Genomic DNA, 24,217 nt, shown 5'->3' with positions numbered 1-24,217 from the left:
AAGACAGCTTTCCACTAAGTCATACTGTCTCTCATCACTATTTTGTAGTGTCTCCAAAAAAAACCCTGCCATTGGCCATTCTATCCCAGAGGGCTACTATGCTCACTTTTCACTTCCCTTCACTGATAAACTCTGAGAAAAAATTGTGTAGCCATGATTTCTTACTCCCTCACAACTCATCTTTCCTTGAGCCCTGCAATAAGGCCTTCCTCCTCAATGTCTACTAAAACTTCCTTCTCAAAAATCTCCAAATCAAATGACTATTTTGTTCACTTTTCATTCTCCTTGACTACTCTAAAGCACTCCACTGCTGACCATTCCCTGCTTCTTTCTCTCTCCCTATTTTCCCTAAGCTTCTGAGATATCAATGCTCTTCTGGATCGTCTACCTCTCTAATTGTTCCTTTCTTGGCTCTTTTTTTTTTCAATTTTTAAAATTAATTTATTTTCATTTATCAACACTCACTTCCATCAACTTTTGAGTTTTAAATTTTTCTCCCCCTCCCTCCCCAAGATGGCACACAATCTGGTATGGGCTATACATATACATTCCTATTAAACATATTTTCACATTAGTGATGTTGTGAGGAAGAATTAGAACCAACAGGAGGAACGACCAGAAAGAGGAAACAAAACAAAGGAGAAGGAAAACAACTGCAAATAGTATGCTCCAATCTGCATTCAAACTCCACAGTTATTTCTTTGGATGTGGACAGCATTTGGAGATGTCTTAGATCCTTGCATTACTAAGAAGGGCTTAAGTCTATCAACATTAGTCATCGTACAACATGGCTGTTACTGTGTACAACATTCTCCGGGTTCTGCTCACTTCACTCAGCTTTAGACCATACAAGTCTTTCCAGGTTTTTCTGAAGTCTGCCTGTTCATCATTTCTTATAGCACAATAGTATTCCATTACATTCATATACCACAACTTGTTCAGCCATTCCCCAATTGATGGTCATCCCCTCAATTTATAGCTCTGTGCCACCAGAAAAAGAACTGCTATAAATATTTTTGTACATGTGGGTCCTCTTCCCATTTTTGTGATCTCTTTGGGATACAGCAATAGAAGTATTATTGCTGGGTTAAAGGGTATGCACATTTTTATAGCTCTTTGGGCATAGTTCCAAATTGCTCTCCAAAATGGTTGGATCATTTCACAACTTCACCAACAATGCATTAGTGTTCCAATTTTCCCACATCTTCTCCAACATTTATCATTTTCCTGTTTTGTCATGTTGGCCAATCTGATAGGTGTGATGCGGTACCTCAGAGTTGTTTTGATTTGCATTTCTCTCACGAATAGTGAGTTAGAGCATTTTTTCATATGACTATAGATGGCTTTAATTTCTTCATTGGAGACCTGCCTGTTCATATTCTTTAACCATTTATCAAGTGGGGAACGACTTGCATTCTTATAAATTTTACTTAATTCTCTATATATTTTAGAAATGAGACCCTTATCATAAACACTGGTTGTAAAAATTCTTTCCCCGTTTTGTACTTCCCTCCTAATCTTGGTTGCATTGGCTTTGTTTGTGCAAAAACTTTTCAATTTAATGTAATCAAAATTATCCATTTTGCTTTTCGTAATGTTCTCTATCTCTTGTTTGGTCATGAATTCTTCTGTTCTCCATAAATCTGACAGGTAAACTATTCCTTGCCCTCCTAGTCTGCCTATAGTATCAGCTTTTACATCTAAACCATGAACCCATTTTTATTCTATTTTGGTATATGGTGTGAGATTTTGCCATATTCTTCTCCAGTTTTCCCAGCAGTTTTTGTCAAATAGTGAGTTCTTGTCCCAGAAGCTGAGGTCTTTGGGTTTATTAAATAGTAGATTACTATAGTCATTGACTACTGTGTCTTGCATATGATTGCTGCCTTATAATACAATTTTAAGATCTGGAATGGCTAGCCCACCTTCCCCTGCATTTCTTTTCATTAGTTCCCTTGATATGCTGGACATTTTGTTATTCCAGATGAATCTTATTGTTATTTTTTCTAGCTCTATAAAATAATTTTTGGTAATTTGATTAGTATGGCACTGAATAAGTAAATTAGCTTAGGCAGAATTGTCATTTTTATTATATTAGCTCAGCCTACCTATGAGCAACTGATGTTTTTCTAATTATTTAGATCTGACTTTATTTGTGTGAAAAGTGTTTTGTAATTGTGTTCATATAGTTCCTGGGTTTGTTTCAGTAGGTAGACTCCTAAATATTCTATAATGTCTACAGTAACTTTAAATGGAATTTCTCTTTCTATCTCTTGCCAATGGGCTTTGTTCATGATATACAGATAGGCCGATGATTTATGTGGGTTTATTAGGCTTCAATTACTAACAATATGCAGATAACTCCCAAATCTATCTCTTAGCTCTGATCTCTCTTCTCCTGAGTTACAGAAAAATATTTCCAACGCTATACACACCTCTACCTGGATGTCCCAACAACCCCTCAAACTAACCAAGACTAAACCAGGATTATCATCTTTCCCCCCCAAATCTCTTCTTTCTAACTTCATTGTTTCTTATAGTGGCGCTATCATTCACTAGGCACTGTCATTAGAAACAAGGATGTTATCTTTGATTCCTCCTCTTTCTTCTTTATTTTTGACATCAAGTCTTATGAATTCTGCCTATGCAATGTCTCTTACACATCAATTACCAGTCCTCTACCTAACTAAAGGTAGAATAGAACTTTATTACTATCTGTCTAGACAAGTGTAACAGACTCCCAAAAGGTCTCTCCTTCTCCTTATCCATCCTTAATCCAATAGCTGGGCTAATGACATGATCATTCCCTGCAAAGCTACTCTTCTGGACTTCAATATCTCCAGATAGTCATCATTCTGCAAGATATAATCAACTCTATAACTCATGCTTCCTTAGACCATTTTCTACTTGACTGCAGAATTTCATTGTGCCAGCTCCTTGGGGGGGTGGAGGTATATGGCCTTTCCCTTTTTGGCTACTTTGTATGTGTTGTTTTATCCCCTTAAACTGTAAGTACCTTGAGGACAGGGATTGTCTAATGCCTTTCTTTGTATCCCTACTGCTTAGCACAGTGCCTTGTTCATAGTAGGCATTTAATGAATGTATATTGATTGATTCTGGCCATCCTACCAGTCATCCAGGTTTGCAAACTAGGAATCATCTGCTACTCTTTCTCTCCACTTTGGCAGTCAATTATCAAGTCCTATTGATTCCACATAAGAAACATCTGTCATATATGTACCTTTCTTTACTGACACCACCACCACCCTGGTACAGGCCCTCATCAGCTCACCTCTGGATTATTGCAAAAGCCTATTAGTTGGTCTTCTTGACACAAGTCTCTCCCCACTCCAATCCATGCTTCACTCAGCTGTCAAACTGATTTATCCTAAAGCACAGGTCTGATTATATAATCCTCCTATTCAAAATTCCTTTATAACCTGGTCCCTTCCTACCCTTTCCATCTTCTTATACCTTAGTCTCCTCTACATATTCTGAGACCCACTGACACTGGCCTCCTTGTATTTCTTGCACAAAATATTCCCTTCTCCTACCTGACTCCTGCCTTCCTCGATTTTCTTCAGATATAAGATAAAATTCCACCTTCTGCAAGAAACCTTTCCTGATCCTGCTTGCCTTCCCTCAGAGATCATCTCCAATTTATCTTGCCTATATCTTGTTTATACATAGTTATTTGCATGCTGTCTCACCTATTAAATTGTGAACTCCCTGAAAAGAGGGGCTTCCCGCCCCCCTTTCTTTGTATTCCCAGCACAATGTTTAATAAATGCTGTTTGACTTAAGATCTTATTGGCTTTACAAAAATTACTAAAATATTTGTATATTTTAGTATCTATTTAGATTATTTTTACTTTTTAACATTTTTTAATTTATTTTTTCATTTATGGAGTAAGACAAACATTTCCATAATGCAGTACAATAAAAAGACTACTGCACATGAAACTGCAAATCTATTATACACAACTTTCTATTCCTTTTAAATATAATAGTTATCACATAAATTTCTTGCATTTTTCTTTTTTGCCTTCCCCCCATCACCCTAGAGATGGCTATCATTAGACACGTGTGTATGTATGTGTGTGTGTGTGTATATGTAAAATCATTCTATATATACTCTAATTTATCAGTTCTTGCTCTGCATGTAAACAGTGTCTTCCTTCACATATAGATTTGGGTATTTATAATAGTCAAAATTACTTATTCACTCACAGTTATTCTTAAAACAACATTGCTGTTACCGTATACAACATTCTCTTGGTTCTCCTCATTTCACTCTTCATCATTTCATGCAAGTCTATCCACGCTTTTCTAAGATAATTAAGCTCATCATTTCTTATAGCACAGCAGTATTCCATCATAATCATATACGTGTTCAGTCAATCCCCAATTGATAGGCACACCTGCAATTTCTAGTTCTTTGCCACTACAAAGAGAGCTGCTATAAATATTTTGGAACATGTAGGTTCTTTTCCTTTCCCCTAATCATCTTTGGAAATAGACCTAGTAGTGTTCTTGCTGTATCAAAGGGTCCAGGCAGTTTAATAACTCTTTGGGAATAATTCCAAATTGCTCTCCAAAATGGCTGAATCAGTTCACAATTCCACAAACAATGAATTAGTGTCCCAATTTTTCCACATCCCCTTCAATATTTGCCACTATTCCCTTAAGTCATTTTAACCATCTAACAGCTATAAAATGTATCTCAAGGTTATTTTAATTTGCATTTCTCTAATCAATAATGATTTAAAGCATTTTTTCATAAGATTATAAATTCTTTTGATTTCTTCACTAGAAAATTGTCCGTTCGTATCCTCTGACCATTTATCAATTGGGAAATGACTCATATTCTTATAGATTTGACAAAGTTTTCTATATACTTGAGCTATGAGACCTTTAGTTAGATTATTTTTAATCACATCAACAAATGGACCTGGTTTTACTGACTGTATAATGATCCAGATGGTTCAAACTTTATACATTCGAAGGAAAAGTTTTACCTACAATACGTAACCTTTTATGACATCTGGCCAACAAAGATTTAAATCCATCTGTCTTGCCACAAAGGATCTGACTTTCCCCTGCTACAAATGCATTTCTGTCCAGAATACTGATAGTCTAACATTCATTAGACACCTTTACCTCCACTTGCTAGTAAGGAAATAACCAAGCATCACCTCACCACTGTTAAATTTTAGTTTGACTAGATCCCATGTCACTGTTAAAAGCCCTCAATGAAGACTATATAGAAAGTAACTTCTGATTAACACAAAGAGAGGCTGTGTGAAATTACACACACCCCAGAAAGTTAAATTCTATGTTCCATTAGATGACACTGATAATCAAACCATTAGACCAATGTTTATATTACCTGAAAATAGCTATGAGAACAAGTCTACCTTTTTATGTTGGCTTCTGATAAAATTCAAACCACGTGATGGCACTCTTTCTCAATCAAAGATAGCACATACTGTACATAATGATTAACTTAAAATACTTTTTTAACCTCACTAGTCTTAAGATGAAGCAACTAGCAACCCTTTTTATATTTTCATAAGTTTTATCATCAACTGCAGGCCTAGGGAAGTGCCTAGGGGTACACCCACAGTAAAGACACAGTGTGGATGCCAAAGGCAAAGGAGCTATGACACAGGCAGAAGCACCAAGAAAGAGCAGTGTCACAAAAACCCAGAGAGCACCGAGGAGAAATGAAGCAAAGAGGTCATGAAGGTCTAAGAAATGGCCACTGTCCTGAAATGTACCATGTGTTTTCCGGGTTTGTGTTTTTGTTCATGTTGTTTCTTACAACTGAAATTCCCTCTTCCATCCCCAACCTGCTGTCTCCCTACCTATCCCTTATGCCTTCCTTCCTATCTATAATGCACTCAGACAGGTTCAATTTCACAACAACCCAATAAGTATTCACTAACTCATTAAGTGACTGTGTGTTGGACCCATGCTAGTGATGGATACAAGAGCACCTGTTCTCAAGAAGTTCACATTGTTCTGGAAAAAAAAAAAGATCACAATATAACAGAGACCATACCCGAGATCTCCTATCTACAGGAATAGTATTTTAAATGCTAGTGCTTCTCAATGCCAAGCATGGTGCTCTGTACACAACAGATATTTATGAAATATTCTTAATTGTACATGTCCTTAAATGTCCTTAATTGTACATGTCTACTCAGATAAAATATAAGTTCTTTGAGGGTAGAAGACATTTCATTTTTCTCTATACCCACAGTGCCTAGCATATTGCCTGGCACATATTAAGTGTTTGAATGAAGTGATTTAAAGCAAGAGCTCACTGGCCTCTCAGTGTGTATCTATGTGAAAGAGCTGAAGTACATCAAAGCATTAGTGATTGCTGCTAAAATCATTAAATATTTGGAAATTATACTGGTAAAATTGGTCAACAGGCAACAAGCATTTATTAAGAACTTACTATGTGTTTGGCAATGTGTTAAGAAAGTAGGTTTGGTAGATCCTGGATTATATGTAGGTAAACAGTAAAAGATACAAGTTTTTGCTAATATAACTCCTTCACACATTGGTTTTATTTTTCAACCTCTTAATGATTTTTATTCCTTTTTCCACTGGAACTCCATTTCTCTTACCTGAGGCAAAGATTCCAAAACTGAACAAAAATCCCAGTAAACTGAAAAAAATCAGACCAAAAAGCTGAACTGACTCCAAGCTACATGAGTGAAAAATTCAATGTAGTTGTTAAAAAAAAGTTAATGCAATTTTAAACTGCAACAATAAAAGTTATCATCACAAGAACAAAGAGGCAGCAGTTCCACTGCAATTAGTGCTCGTGAAGAGCACCTGAAGCAGTGTATTCAGATCTAGATGCTAAGAATGATGGTGACAAGCTGTAGTATGTCCAGAGAAAGACAATCATGATAGGATGAGTATTCAAAATCCTACTGTTTCATGAGAAACAACTGAAGGAACTAAGAATGTTTAGCAAAAATGGTAAGAGTGTTCTAGACCAGTGATATTTTTGGTGTAGGAATCTCCCTCTACTAATGCAGATGGGCAAGTGTTCTGCAATTTACAGCTGTCTGACACACTGAAAGTTAGAGACTTGCCCAGGGAGCAAACTCAAAACTTGAACCCAGGTCTTCCTGACTCAAGAAGTCAGCTTTCTGTCCACTACTGCAAAGTGGCCTCATGAGTTAGAAAATAATAACATCTATTATGAGTCACATCTAGGTTAACAGTAGCTGAAACAATATTTTTCACTATTTTCAATCGGTATGAAAAGGAAAGCTACCTGTAGACTAAAAGGTAGACTCAAAAAGAAATGATCTTACTGAAATTTGAGAGTATCCAAAAATGGGTTACCTCACAGAGAGTTTTCTATCAGAGGAAGCAGTCAGAGACTAAGTAATTACTGTCTGGTATTCATGCATCACCTGGTAGAAGGCCAATCTTTAACACGTCATTAAAAACATTTTTTAAAGCTAGTGTACAATAAAGTTCCTATCTAACAAATGTTCTTCACCCAAACTTATCTTCCAGCCAAAATCAGCTCTCCTACCTTTGTGACTTGTTGATGGCACCATAATTCTTCGAGTCAATCAAGCATTAAACCTTAGTGAGCTCCTGCTATTCACTCCCTCACTCTTTCAACTAACTAGCTGCCAAGTCCTGTAGATTCCCCCTCCAAAACAATTCTTACTTCTCTCCTCCCTTTCCATTCCCATTGCTACTATCTTAATTTGGTCTCTCATTACCAGACACTGCAAAAAATCCCCTCATTCTGCTTCCAACTTCCCCTACGTGCAAGCCATCCTATATACTACTGTCCAAATTAATCTTTCTAAAGAACAACTCTAACACACTCTTCTATAAAAAACAAACAAACAAAAACCTTTTCATGATTTTCCGCCATCTACCAAATAAAGTTTGAACTACTAAGGAGGACATTCCAAGGACCCTCTCAACTTGGGTCCCAACCTATTATTCTAGTTTTATTTCTTTCAGATGAAGGTTCAGCAAAACTGGATTACACAAGGTTCCTTCAGTGCTTTCAGTCATTCTATATCGTGAGCAGTCACTCTAAAGCTGAAATGACTCCCCTCCCCAGCCCAGTAAAAACGCTATCCAGCCTTTAAGTTCCAGCTCAGAAAATATCTTTGCGAAGTCTGACCTCTAACTGGTCATAATGTCTCCCTCCTCTAAATATTAACTGGGCTTTTCGCCCTGATATAGTAACGATCACATTACAACTTAGACAAAGGTTATTTGGATATTTCCCCTTATCTGCAAATGCAAACTTCCCCCTTATGATGACAACTATAAAACCTTACATTTGTTTGTCTCTTTCCTTAAGATTTCTCGTGTATTATATTATCAGTTATTACCATAAAAATCTTCCCTTATAAAATCACTGAAAGCAAGTTATGTACATATCTGTATATCACCAGTGCCTAATGTGATATGTAGGCACTTAATAAGTATTTGTTGAATACTGAATTATTCAGAGCAAACCTATGAGATGGACAGGCCAGTCAAAAATCCTTGCTTTATAGATGGGGAAACTGGTACTAAGTGATATTAAATGATATATCCAAAGTTACATAGCTTTAAGTAGGAAGTTCAGGATTCAAATACAGGTCTCAGATTACTGTGCTTTTCACTAAGCCATGGTGTCTCTTCTAGAAGCAAGAAAATTTTTAGGTGGTAGGAACAAGGTCTTTGTATCTAAGTACACATCACACTTAAAATACCTGACACAAGTTTCCTATATACACAAAATAAATACTTGTTAAATTAATTCAAGTTTCGACCATTTCGACCATTAACCTTTCAACATTACAAATACCTGAACTTGGAGCCAGAGTTCAATTTTTAGCCAAAAATGTTAATGATAAAAGCTGAAATGCTATGTAGGGTTTATTTTTAAAGTTCAAGAGCCTTCAATTTATTCATAAAAAAGATTACAGAATGTTATGTGTGGTTAAAATCTCAGTGCCCTTAATGTATTTGCAAATATTATCAAATTGAACAAGACCAGGGTTTTCATAAAAAGTGACATTTTCCAAAAGCTTTATTTGCTTTAATCCTTCTTTTTCCTTTTGATAGGATTAAGCTTGTAAATGGCAAAACTGTTCAATAAGAACGCCAAAATGCTAACTCCAAGGCATTTGGCTTTAGGTAGCAAAATAAGCCCACCAAAATGCCAACTGTGAAGCATCTGGTCTAATGTATCCATAAATTAGTCTCTCAGACACTTCTGATTTTATATTACTTCACAGTGTTTTCTAACAGCTTTTTTCAATACTACAAATCTGCTATACGTTAAAAGTGACACTAAAAAGAAGTCTATTTCACAAAGCCACAGAATACTGGAGTTGGATGGGACCTCAGTGACCTAATCCCACCTAGATTCCCAAAAGAAAATGCAATCCATGTACTAGGGTGGCTTTGCTGAACTGTTTTTGTTGTTGTTTTTAATCTTTGATTAAAGGGCAAGTTTCATAGGTAGGAGGAAGATATATTTAGAAATCAAAATGATGTAAAAATAAAATGCATGTTTCAATAAAGAAAAGGAAAAATATGTCATGGGTAAATTTTTTTTAATTTAGAAAATTCTTTGAAATCTATGGTTAGTAAAGCTGACAGAATTTCAAACATGTCAATTCTGACTTTGATCTAAAGGCTTTACTTTTCTAATAATTCTAATATTAAGTCATGTTCTCAACTGGTGAACTTAAATCTACATGTGTATCAAGCACTGTCTTTACTGTCATTATGCACATTCACAATCAATAGTAATAATATATTTTTATAAGGGCAGCCCAGGATTTTTATATATTAAAGAGTCCTCAGACTTGAAAATGCTGGGGACCACAGCTAGCTGCTTTTCATCAAATGCTCTCTATAAAAATTTACACCAGAAATATTAATCTTATAATGCTATTTGCTAATGCCTATTTGGATTTGTCATGTACTCATAAACCATCAAAAGTTATGCTATCACACATTATTAATTTTTTATTGTTTCTGCACATAAAGTATTGCAATTCACTTCCTTAAGATTATGAAGTTCAGTCATGAATGGTATTTGATGCCTTGCAGAAACATGTTACTGCTAACATTTTCAGAACTAGATTTAATTAATAACTTAGATTCATTTTTCAAATTTAATTTTGACACTTACTAATATATGAAATAATGGTTTCTGATTATAATAAATGTTGGAAAGATCTTCAAGTATTAAAGTAGCTTATTCATTTTATCTTTGCAAATAATATAAAAGAGAATAAAAAATGCCTATGGCTTTGACCAAGTTAAAAAGATTTAAAAAAAGAAAAATACAGATTCCTCTAGTTAAAATTGTATGCATTTGTTGAAATTACACATTTCAAAATAAATCCTAAATTAATTATTTCTCTGAAAAGTGACAACAAATGGCTTGGCTTAAAGTGCCTGTTAAAAGGGTGGTTAGATTGTTTTCTCCTCCACCCAGAGAGGCTGACAGTTGGGAGAAAGGTGTGAAAAACAGGGAAACAAAGAGTTCAAAGGAAGTTAACCAGGATAGTGAAGGGTTTTGAGTCTAAGACCTATAAGGATCAGTTGGAGAAACTGGAAAAAGGACAGAGGGGAATGTGAAAGTGGTATTCTAATATCTGAAGGTTCACAATGAGGGAAAGAGATTATTAGATTTGTTTGGTTTGGACGAAGAAGGCTAAACCAGGACCAAAGGGTGGGAGTTACAAAGAAGGAAATGGAGATGTCAGCCAGGAAAATCTTCCTAACAATTAGAGCCAAAAAGAGAGTCCAAAAGTAGAGTGACCTGGCTTCAGAGGGGGTGGTTTCCTCCTCCTCTGGTGTCTTTAAGCAGAGGCTGGATGATTTTTGTGTATGGCTGGAACTAGATGACCACTAAGACAGATATCTTCCAACTCAAATACTGTGGCTTTGTGAACTGAATCTTTCTAAAATACACGTACAAATATTATTCCCTTGCTCAAAACCCTTCAGCCTCCCACTCTCTACTAGCTAAAGTCCTAATTCTCCCAGTGTGGAATTCTAGGCCCTCCCATGACAGTTTGGTGAGAAGTGCATAACACAGATCGGTGAAGTACAAAGCTCACTAAAACAGTAAGGAGACCTGATATTGTAGGATCATCAATTTGGAGGTGAAAGGTATCCTAAGAGAACATCTAATACAATCTCCTCATTTTATAAAGGCCCAGAGAAGGTTATGACTTGTCCAAGGTCACAGTGCAGTAAGCAGACCTGGGATTTGAACACAGGTCCTCTTTGGACACCAAATTCACTATGCTGAATTTGAGAAAATCCCAACCTCTTTTGGTCTCAGTTTCCTCACTGATAAAAGAGGTCTAGATTGCACATTACCTCTAAGGTCCCAGTTCTGAATTTCTCTGATCAATTCCATGATTCATTCATATACAGGCTCATTAATCCCCCATACTCTTCTCCTTTCCATCTCACCATATCTCCTAACATTTAACCTTTTCATGACATCTGGTAATCTCTTAATCTGATTAACTACAATAGTAAATCTGTATCACAAATCTGACAGCTGCTTTGTGATGTTTTATATGTAGTCTTGAAGTCATTTAAATCTTTTCTGTTATTTTTTTAGCATGAATGTATTATGTCCTATTTCCCAAATGAGATTTCAAGCTTCATTAGATCTAAGACCATGTCTTATATTTCTCTGAATCTTCCCCTCCCCACAATTCTTCATGTCTCTCTCTCTCTCATATGTGTGTGTGTGTATATATGTGTATATGTGTGTGTGTGTGTATATATGTGTATATGTGTGTGTGTGTATATACACACACACACACACACACACACACATATGGCCTATTATACATATAATAGGTGCCAATACCACTACTAGGTCTGTATCCCAAAGAGATCAAAGAAAAGGGAAAAGGAACTATTTGTACAAATATATTTTAACAACTCCTTGTGGTGGAAAAGAACTGGAAATTGAAGGGATGACCATCAAATGGCGAATGGCTGAACAAACTGTGGTGTATGACTGTGATGGAATACTACTGTACAATAAGACATAATGAGAAGATTAGAGCCAAGATTGCTGAGGAGAGGCAGCAATCCAGTAGGACTCTCCCAACATTTTCCTCCAAACAATTTTAAAAGAATGTCTCAAATCAAATTTTAGAGTAGCAGAGTCAACAAAAGGTCAGGGTGAGACATTTTTCTAGCCTAAGAAAACTTAAGAGGTTGGCAGGAGAGGTCTATGAAACTAGGATAGGGACTGGCCCAGATCACACACAGCATGAGCACTAGTGGTGGGCCTAAAAGGTGGCTGTGAGAGCTGCAAAAACAGCAATAGCAACATCAGTTTAGGGAGTTCTCAGCCCAGAGACAGTAAAGGAGTCAGACAACTGGATAGAAAGAGAATATAGGGAACCCTTTGCTGGTACTAACTGGCTACTCTGCTGCCCATATGCAGTTCTAGGTCATAGTTCTAGGACACAGAGGAGCATTTGTGATCGGTCACAAGGGAGTATGGGCACTGGTTAAAGTCCTATGGCCAAAAGGAGCACCAGAGCCTACAGCTGCAGGAAGCTGAGGCCCCTTCCTGGGTAAAAATCAGAGCACAGACCAGGAGAGTATTGACCACACCACCTTGAAAGCACTGAAAACCTGCAGAACCCCCAGAACTAGTTCTGAAAACAGAGGTATGAAAAAACCCGAAGCTTGGAACAGTGCCTCTCCACTCCCAGCCCAAAACTTTAACATAAAGTTCAAAGTCAAGAAAACACAGGCTGAGAGAATAAGCAAAACAAAACAAAACAAAAACTAGACTATGATATAAAGCTATTACGGTGACAGGGAAGACCAAGACACAAATGCAGAAGAAAACAATGTGAAAACAGCTACAAGCAAAGCCTTAAAGAAAAATGATGTCAGTTGAAACCAAGCCCAAGAAAAATGGGAAAAGAAATGAGAGAGATGCAAGAAAATTACGAAAACAACTTGGAAAAAGAGGTACAAAAAATACTGAAGAAAGTAACACCTTAAAAAACAGAAGAGGCCTACAGGTTAAAAAAAGGCACAAAACTTCACTGAATAAAAGAATTCCTTATTTTTTTTTTAACTTTTTTAGGTAACTGGGGTTAAGTGACTTGCCCAGGGTCACACAGCTAGTAAGTGTCAAGTGGTTTGGTCTGATGCCGGATTTGAACTCAGGTCCTCCTGACTTCAGGGCCAGTGCTCTATCCACTGTGCCACCTAGCTGACCCAAAAGAATACCTTCTAAAAGCAGAATTGGCCAAATGGAAAAAGAGGTTCAAAATTCACTTCAGAAAAGAACTCCCTAAAAAAGAGAATAGGCCAAATGGAAAAAGAGGTACAAAAGCACACTGGGAAAAATATAATTCCTCAAAAATCAGAACTGGGCAAGTAGACGCTAATGACTCCAGGAGACATCAGGAAGCAATCCAAATCAAAAGAATGAAAAAACAGAAGAAAATGTGAAATATCTCATCAGAAAACAAATGACCTAGAAAACAGACGAACAAGAGATAATTTAAGAATTTTTGAACTACTTGAAAGCCACTTTCAAAAACAGAGCCTATAGGTGGCACAGTGGATAGAGCACTGGCCCTGGATTCAGGAGGACCTGAGTTCAAACCCAGCCTCAGACACATAACACTTACTAGCTGTGTGACCCTGGGCAAGTCACTTAACCCCACTGCCCAACCCAAACAAACAAAAACAGAGCCTAGACATCAAATGTCATGAAATTATAAAGGATATCTTAGATCTAGAGGGTAAAACAGAATTGAAAAGAATGCACTGATCACCTTCTGAAAGATATACCAAAATGAAAACTCCCAGGAATATTACAGCCAAATTCTAGAACTCCTAGGAGGTCCAGGAGAAAACACTGAAAACACCCCCCCCCCCCCCACACACACACACACACGATCAAACAGAGGTCTTTTAAGAATTCATGATAAAAAGACTAGAGCTGAATAGAAAATATGACATTCAAACAGAAGACTCAAGAGAAGTATAAAAAAAAGTAATGAGAGAGAAAGAGAAATTATAAGGGACTCAATAAGGTAAAACTGTTTACATTCCTATATGGGAAAAGGATACATGTAACTCCTAAGATCTTAATCATCATTAGGACAGTTAGAAGACATCTAGACCGAGGTTGTGGATATGAACTGATTATGTTGGGATGATTAAAAAAAAAAAGGTTAGAAAGAGGGATGCACTGGGAGAAGGGGGAAGGGAAGGGTAGAATGGGGGAAATTTTCTCACATAAGACACGTGCAAACAAGAGCTTTCACAGTGAAGGGGAAAATGGGGGGGCAAGCAATGTTTGTGCTTTTATACATACACACACACACATTCACACACATTCCATTGGTGTACTAAAATGTGTGTGCACTTATGCACACACACACATATATGGTAGAATCAATAACTAAGGTAAGTTTACATTTATCACAGACATAACAGCTACTTATTACTAAAATTTTAAATTTACAATAAATATTTATTGTAACATTTTTGTAGTAGCTAAGAATTGGAAACAAAGTAGATGCCTATCAACTGGGGAATGATTAAACAAGTCATGGTGCATGAAAGTAATGGAATATTACTGTACTGTAAGAAATTTGTTTTGAGGAATATGAAGAATGGAAAAATTAACATGATCTGATAAAGTGAAGAAAGCAGAGCCAAGAAAATAGTATGTACAATGACTACAACATGTAAACAGAATTACAAAAAAAAAAATCAAATGAATGTTGCAAAAAGATCAAGAACAAGTATAGCTTTAAAGAAAAAATTAGACAGCTTTAACCTATCCTCTACCAATAGTCAGAGGTCCACAAATGTTGCTCACTGCACATATTGTATGCAATGATTTGATAAGATTGTTTTGATGTACTAACCAATTTTTCAGATTTTTTTCTTGTCTCTTTTTCTTTCCTTTTTAAAATATTATTTGTTATACAGGATGGTTCTCTGGGACAGGGAGGAGGAAGAATACTGGGAGAAATTTTGCTTATTAAAAAAAAGATAATTTAAAAGGTTTTTCCCAAGCTTACTCTTTTCCAAGCTAAATATCTCTAGTTCTACAAGCCAGTCTTCAGACAGCATATGTTCAAGGCTCTTCAACACTATTATTGTCTTCCTCTGAATTCTCTCCAGTTTACCAGTGTCTATGTTTCCTAAATTATGGCATCCAGAATGAATATTGTACTCCAGAACAGAATGCTGCGGGATTATCACCTCCTTCTTCCTTAGAAGGTAGGTGTCAGACTGCATTAGCTTTCTTGGCTGCCACATCACTCTAATTCACGGTGAGTTTGCAGTCCATGGAATCCTTCAGACTTTATTTCAGACATACTGTTATTTTGTCATCTCAGCATGCCTCCTTATCTTCTATTTGAAAAGCTGATTTTGAAAATCTGCCTAAGATTTTGCATTTCTCTCTATTAAATTTCTTCTCATTAGATTTGGTCCAGCATTCTAGCTTGTCAAGATCTTTTTTTAAAACTACCATTCAGTATGTTAGCTTTCTCTCCCAACTCTGTGTCATTTGCAAACTGGATAAATGTGTCAACTATGCCTTTATTACTTTTATATAAGACAGCTAAGTGGTGCAGTGGACAGAGCACTGAGCCTACAGTCAGCAAAACCTAAGTTCAAATTCGACCTCAGACACTGATTAGCTGTGTGAACCTGGACGAGTCATTTAACCTCTGCGTGCTTCAGTTTCTTCAACTATAAAATGGGGATCATAATAGCACCTACACCCCAGGTTGTTATGAGGATCAAATAAGATATTTATAATGCATTAAGGACTGTGCTTGGCATATAGTAGGTGCTATGTAAATGCTATCTATCATTATCATCATCATTGTTGTTATTAATCCCAAGTCACTGAAAACAAAAATAGAACAGAGGGACAGACTTCACTTTTTACATGAAGAAATATAAACTGTATGTCTAAGATTCTAATCAGTAATTGGGTACTTTGAAAGAACGACTGGGGTAGAGCTGAGTATGATGCAGTTCTAAAAAGCAATACTGTCTAAGAAAAGTAAAAGGAGTAATTATCTTATACAAATGAGGTGCAAGAAGAAGTGACACAGAATTAGATGTGGGTAGTTCTGGAACCCTACTCTCATTGGGAATGGGTTATTTTCATCTCAGGAACCATTTCCTCCCTATTGACAAGAATCAGATCTAGAAATGAATTTCCCTTTGTTGGTTCTTCCACCTTTTAAAAGATGAAATCATCCTTGAAGAAAGTCAAGAAACTATTCATTGGGGAAGTTGTTTTTTAAGGAGTAATTTCAATGTAAAATGAAAATTAAATGCCACTCTGTCTTCATGAAAACCAAGAATTCACGGTGGGTTATGACGGGCTTATGTGTTGTTATGTTTCAGGTGAAAGATGGCAAGACCATCTTCCAAACAACATAGCATCTCAAAAGCCCTCTCACTGTGGTTCCACTAAAGGAACTTCTTTTCAATTGCTAGTTTAAAATATCTCTGAATGAGATGATATTGTGATATTGATAATGATGACTACTTTTCCTCTATTTGCAAATGATATTTTCTATTTTTAAGACATAACCATGAGCTTGGTGATACTGCCACCAACTGTTAAAACTATGAATCACATTGGAGTTTCATTATAAACATTAAAAGAGACCAAAAGCCTACAGTTTTATAAAATAAGTAAAAAGAAATGCTTTTCAAAGAGTCTTTTTTTTAAAGCCCTCAAAGTCATTTAAGGTGCTAAGCATTCTTTTCACCTGTACAGTGACAAAATATACACTTAAGATGTTTTAAGGTTTCTATACAGAATCCATACTCAATTTACACACCAAATCATCACATGATATGAGAACTAAATTTAGTCTTAACACGAATTTCTTGCTTACATTATAAGTACCTCCTCAATTTCAAAGCAATTTCTTCTATTTCCAATATAAAACCCTGAAGAATTTTTAGAAAGGACACCACAAGGAGGAGGAGAAGGAGGAAGAGAGAGAATTTGGAAATGTATTTTTTTAAATGAATGTTAAAAATTTTTGTTTACATGTAATTGAGAAATAAAATAAAAATTAGCCAGAAAAAATAAAACCACATAATTTTATAAACAATATATAGTCTAATAAATAATGCTATGCTTTGGTTTTAATGTGCTACTATGAAATATCAAGAAACACAACAGGTATTATACATAATATATAGGTATGTTAAACAGTTCAGAATAATAGCAATTAACCTACGAGAACAAGGCAATTAATACTTGATTACTTTGAGAATTGGCTAACTTAAAATATGTGCATAAAAACATAAGGCTTAAAAGTTTCTTTTGTTTTTACAAGGTTTGAAATTCTTACACTATAAGACAATAAAATATGGTGCTATTTGCTAAACAAGCAATTAAGTAGTGGATGGCAGGCACTGTATTTTGTGGGCCAGCAACTGTTTTGAGGACCCTGCATGAACAGCTCTTCTCATCCAATTTCTCCATTTAAAAATAGCATCACTACACTTTACACTTTGAGAAGGAATCTAAGATGATGCTTGTCATATAAGCAAACCAAATAATATGCATTCATACGGTTCATTATAAATACTCTATCTATAATAAAACATTGACATACACATATGTACACATACATATATAAAAAGCACCTAATACATATTATCTCCTTTGATCCTCATAACAATCCTGTCAAGCAGGTGCTATTATTATCCCCATTTGAGGAACTAAGGTTGAAAGAGGTTAAGTGACTTGGCCAAGGTCATACCTCTAGTAACTATCTGAGGGCACATTTGAGATCTGGTCTTCCTGATTCCATACCCTGTGCTCTAATCCTCTAAACCATCTCTCTGTTCCTATGCACATTTATCCACATACATAGTCTAAATATGTTTGATGTTACTAACAGAATTAAAGGCACATAGGAAAAAGTAACTAACTTGAAGACTGAGTTTCTGATCAATTTATTTTAGTGATCCACAGTAACATTTGACATTAAAAGTAGGTCTATATAAAGGCATTTTACCGTCTTAATAGAACTCCTCTGTTTTTCTTCCCAAACACCACTGCTCAACTCAAGTGTGCAATGAATATTTGCTTCTCTTTCATAGGATCCCAAAATCAGTAACCTGTAATATAAAAATGAAAAAAATGGGTTTAGGTTATTAGAATAGTTATGCTTATTTTTACAAATCTTTCACATGGCCATAAACTATTCAAAACAATGACACAATTCTACTCTTTATTTCCAGTAAACAGAATGTAAAATTCAAATCAAGTTCTTGCTGCACCCTCTAGTGGAAAAAAAATATACAACCAAAATATGGCAATGTTCTTACTATAAGACATATACATATATAGAAGCTAAACTGGATCAAAATGTATTACCTACTAATACACAGCTAAAGCAGTGACTCCAATTAAGCTGAATCAATTAATCAATCATTCATTCAATAAACACGTACTTAGTAAGTGGCTACTATGTTCAAGGAAGGTAGCACTGAGTATATACAAAGGCAAAAATTGAACAGGCCTACTTTTCCTGAAGTATTAACAGATTATTCTTCTCACTTTAAAAAAAAATAAAAAGCAATCAAAAGTGATTTTGGGGGGCGGGGAGAGGATTCAAATTCTTCATAAAAGTAATATCTGGGGTTAGTGCTGTTTGGAAGAAACTTTCGAGTGATCCTTTTAAAATAGTTATGCTTTATTCACACAGAAATCAAAGCAGCTCCCAGACCGTGGAGAACTAAAGAAATGCTTAAGTTTTCATGTCATTCAGGGACACTGTGTTTCCTTCATAAAAACTAGAATTTCTGAATTGTAAATGTAACACAATGTAATAATTACTATACTTTTGGCATTAAAGGAAGGAAATAAAAGTATGGAAAACACTAAAACTGCTAATCTCCTTAACTTCTATGCTATCTTTGAAATGATAGGGTGTATATACCAGATCAAAGAATTAATTTGAGAATAATTTGGATTTTGAGCTTTGGTCTTTTAGTGTAGGTGAATATTTCAGTGCTACACAAACTGTCTGAGGAGATAAAATGTATCAGAGGAATAAGAGAAAGAAATCTAAAAAATTCTCCATTTTCATGGTATACTTAAATGCTGAAATAAACAGCTATATCAAAAATTAATACAAAGCTAGAAAAGAAATAAATTGAATAAAAATATATGGAGAGCAATGAAAACATTCTAACCTACTAAAACAAGTTATTCACTCCCAAGAGCAGGGAATGGATAGCAAAAAAGACACTGACACCTAAACAGCATATACAGAAGTTTAATAAGCGTATATCAACTGTCATAACTAAGACCCCCAAAAACCTAAAAAGTCCTCAGTCAGGAAATATCATTCTACCCATTAAGTATGAAGAAAAGGCATCCAAGATTTAGACAATTTTAGAATATAAATTCATTAGCAAAAATCTTATGAAATAAGATTACAAGGAGGGGAGTACTCACCACCTGAAGACATGTCATTTCACCTCTGCACAGTAAATACTGTTAGGAAGATTTTCCTGACATCAAACTTAAATCTGCCTCTGAAACTTTCCTTTGAGGCCAAGATAAAGTGATCAAGGTCCTAGCAATTGTGTTGGATCTTAACATATGGGAGGATATTAACAGAGGTCACAGAGCATGAACAGGGATGAATTAGTTGTAACCTACACTGTTACGTGGAATGACTACATAGATGAGGTAACAGATTCATTGCAGTGTTGGAGTACTTTTGCTCAGTCATTTCACTTGTGTCCAACTCTTCCTGACCACATTGGGATTTTCTTGGCAGAGATATTGGAGTGATTTGCCATTTCCTTCTCCAGCTCATTTTATAAATGAGAAAATTGAGGCAAATAGGATTAAGTGACTTACCCAGGGTCACACAGCTAGGAAGTGTCTAAGGCCAGATTTAAACTCAGGTCTGACTCCAGGCCTAGCACTCTAACCACTGTACCTAGTTTCAGTACTACAAGATATCAAACAATATTATAAAACAATCATCAAAACTTGGCTGAAAATTAGAAGAGAAAAATTAGTTTAGATTAGATCTGCAAAATCAAAAAGTAAACAGACCAATGTTCAACAGATCCAAGATTACAAACTACTAGGGGAAGGACTTCTTTCACCAAATTGAAAAAAGAGCATGGCAGAAAACTGGTTTGGACCATCCACTTCTATAATAACCACAAAAAGCTCCAAATAAATAAGCAACCTAAACATAAAGGTCATATTATGGATTTTAAAAAAATTGTTTTGTTCAGGAAAAAAAAGGACTAATTAACATTCTATTAACATTCTGTAATGTGTATATTCAAGTCATTTATTTTGTTAAGTGAAATTTTTAACAGCAAAAGTATCAGAAAAACATATCAGAAGTAAAATAGAACTCATATAACAAAGCTTATTTGTCCTTTGGAATGTAACATGTCCCACAAATAAACATGACACATTATGGAAGCTTTGTTTTCAGAGAATCTAAGATCAAATCCCAAAAGTTATCTTTACTGTGTGTGTGATGCTGCAGAAGTTACTTAAGACGGTTATGTCTTGGTTTCCACATATGTGGAAAAAAGGACTATCTGACATCTAACAGCCCTTCTATGGGGTAGCTAGGTGGTGCAGTGAATAAAGCACCAGCCCTGGAGTCAGAAGGACCTGAAAGTTCAAATCTGGCCTCAGACATTTACTAGCTGTTTGACCCTGGGCAAGTTACTTAACCCCAACTGCCTCCAAAAAAGAAAAAAATCCTTCTAGCATTTGTCCTAGGATCCTATAACTAAATATATAACAGATGCTAATAACATTATCAGTTCTACCCTCTCGACATCAACATAAAGTAGTTTAATGTAACTTATTAATGGATAAGAAAAATAAATTCAGTTTTAGCCAATCAAAATAGGGAAAGGTATGAGATACATCTTAAACATGAGGGGATGTTTCAACTGATTTAAACCAGTAGGGTTTTTTTAAATGAATTTGTTTAGTGTTTTTATTAATGTTTTAGTTTTTTACATATTCATAGTTTTCCCCAGTATTCCTACCTCTCACCCTCCCAGGGAGCTATTCCATATAATAGAAAAAGAGGAAAAAATTGGCACAACCATTCAATACACTGAAAAAGTTTGAAATGTGCAATGAACAATACTTGTAGACCTCCCACCTCCATGAACAGGTGGGTTGGGGGAATCCTCTCACCTCCCTTAAGTTATGCTCGATTTTTATCATCTTGCTACATTCACTTTGGTTTTTTGGTATAGTTATTCTTTTCGTTTATACTGTTGTGGGTACTGACTGTTTTCTTGGCTCTGTTTACTTCACTGTGCATCAGTTCATGTAGATCTCTCCAGGCTTCTCTGTATTAGTCACATTTTATCATTTCTTACAGAACAGTAGTATTCATTGTTGTTATTCAAGTCATTTTCAGTTGTGTCTGCCCCTTTGTGACCCCATTTGAGACTTTCTTGCAGAGATACTGGAGTGGTCTGCCATTTCCTTCTTCAGCTCATTCCAGATAAGGCAACTGAGACAAACAGGGTTAAGTGACTTGCCCAGGGTCATATAGCTAATAAGTATCTGAGGCAAGATTTGAACTCAGAAGTTGTCTTTCTGACTCCAAGTTGAACATTATATCCACTGTAGCTACCTGCAATAATCCATTACATTTTTACGTCACAATTTTTTTTAGCCATTCCTCAGTCAGTGGGCATCTGTTTTCCTTCCAATTTTTCTGCTTTCTTGGGATAGGAGTCCAGTAATGGAGACTTTGAGTCAAAGGATATGGACATTTTAATGACTTATTTACCTAATTCCAAACTGCTTTCCAAAATGGTAATGGTTGAAGAGCTCCAACAAGAATGTATTAGTGAGCCTATCAACACACAATCCTTCCAACACTGACTATTGCCATTTTTTGGTCATTTTTGCCAATTTGCAGGGGAGGGGGTGAAATAACTTCATACTTATGATTTGCATTTCTTTAATTATTAGTGATTTGGAGCATTCTTTCATTTGGTTGTGAATACCATGCAATTCTTCTTTTAAGAATTATTTGTTTATATCCTTTGACCGCTTATCTATTGGAGATGAATTAATTTTTAATATATCACATAGAAGTTTCAAAAATTCAATTTCTATGAAGAAAATAATCTGTTTTCCTAAATCAACCATTATTTACTATCAATTTTTAAAATGTTAAAACTTTAAACACTCTGTTGTGCTTAAACACTTTATAATTACATCATCCCTCTACTGATGCTGATGTCAAAGCCTCTATGTCTTAGTAGCTGGTTTTAAGCAGTGGTCAAACAAAAATAAAAAAGATATCACTGAAGCTACATAATGACTTATGTTGTATTGTATTTTTATCTATTTTGTTAAACATTTTTCAATTACATTTTAATCTGGTTGGGCCTTGAGTTTGACAGCTGTGTTTGTGAAGACTGGCTATGGCTATGGCATATTACCATCCAGATGATACATCTTTCTTAACTGGCTAGGCTGGTTCTCTACATATAATCTGTCAACTGAGCACATGCTATAATAGTTTAAGTGGGAGAAGTGCTTATTTTAAAATACTCAAATTCCAGTTCTCCCCAGCAACTCAATGTGGGTCTAGCCTCCATAAAGAAACATTATAATAGTTATAATCAAAGCATAACTCATTAACATTCAGTTGAAAAGACATACTACTGCTCATATTTGAAATGATAAAAACAAGTTTAAAACCAGTTTTGGCCACAATAAGCATGAGAAAATGCCCATCTATAACATTCACTTGCACTATTAAATTTGGGACAGTGGAGTGTTTTCTTTGGCTACCCATGTTTTATGTTTCTTCCAATGCCAACATCTGTTCTCAACTCTAAAAACAACTTAGTAAGAGAACCTGAGTGCCATGCACAGAAATACACTGTAAAATTGCTACTGATAAGGAGATTCAATTTATTTCCACAGGATATATAATAAAGTCTTTGGGGGTTAGACAAAAGTATGGAAATATAAATTATCTGCTCCACATTTTATTCAAGATAAGTTTGTAAAAAAAAATCACAAAATGAGACAGTCATAGAAAACCCCATGATAATAAAAGTAAATTGATCTATGTACCATTCTGACAAACTTGGTAATTTTTAAACAGGTCTTTGTTCAAAGAGATGATGAATTATGAAAATGTATGTTTAAAAATTAATAACCCAGGAAACTATAGTCCATTCATTTAGAAAGCTAATTCAAAATAAGAGTATCCACTTCCAAGTCTTTCCATGACTCTTTTTCAAAATGTAATTGATATTTTTGCTAATAGAAAAATTAGTCATTATAACTTTACTCAACAAACACATTACATGCAAAAATATTAAAGAAGCTCTCTTCCACTTAAATGTTGTAAGAATTTAACATTGTATTTTGAAATTGTAGTATATACTCATGTATAGTACTAGAATTATAGTTCTGAATAAATGAAAAAGTATTTACTAAGTGCTTACTAGTCAGTCAACATGCATTTCTGAAGTCCCTAATATGTCCCAGGCACACATTACAAAAGCATATACACAAAGGAAGGCCAGAAAACATACCTGGAGCTCACAACATATAATGGAGGAGACAAAGTGCAAACAGCTATATACAACCAAGATTATGTATTGAGGATAAATTAGAGTTATACCATTTACAGCAAATTAAATAAAGAGCATCGGTCAGAAAGTATTATGAAAGTATGTTAAAAAAAACTGGATTTGTAACAATGAAAAAATTGAGAAAGGATATTTTATCTGTTCTAATAAAAAGACTTCTTTACTTCCCAGTTTCAAGCAATTTAAAGGGGAAAGGGTCTTTCATTAGTTAATGGATCTAAGAGTGACAACTTAGGTAACTCTAGATAAGAATAACACTGTCTTTTCCCATTCTTGTAAATGACAAGATATTGACCCATCTAAGGGCACTCTCCTCTTTCAAATACTAGAAGGAACAGTACTAGGGATCCACTCCATGGGAAACACCCCTATTAATTTTGCATTCTCCATGTAAGTATTTGGGAGAACACTATTAATTATTCTAGGATAGCAGTCTGGGAAGAAGGGAATAGAGATCTGGTTATTCAGCTATTACTAATGTTAACCCAGAACTGTATTGTTATACTATCCT

The 24,217-nt window shown here is 35.3% G+C and overlaps 1 protein-coding gene across 1 annotated transcript in view; it reads right to left on the bottom strand.

The window, feature by feature from the left end:
* Positions 1 to 24,217, bottom strand: part of PDZD8 (PDZ domain containing 8) — a 77,366-nt gene that overhangs the window by 32,400 nt on the left and 20,749 nt on the right. The window contains 1 exon segment of the mRNA XM_020988174.2: positions 18,090 to 18,192. Within this exon segment, the coding sequence (XP_020843833.1) occupies positions 18,090 to 18,192 (103 nt within the window).

This window comes from Phascolarctos cinereus, unplaced genomic scaffold (genome assembly GCF_003287225.1).
Source record: "Phascolarctos cinereus isolate Bilbo 61053 unplaced genomic scaffold, phaCin_HiC Scaffold_3;HRSCAF=262, whole genome shotgun sequence".
Classification (NCBI taxonomy): domain Eukaryota; kingdom Metazoa; phylum Chordata; class Mammalia; order Diprotodontia; family Phascolarctidae; genus Phascolarctos; species Phascolarctos cinereus.
This window is presented reverse-complemented; position numbering and strand designations above follow the sequence as displayed.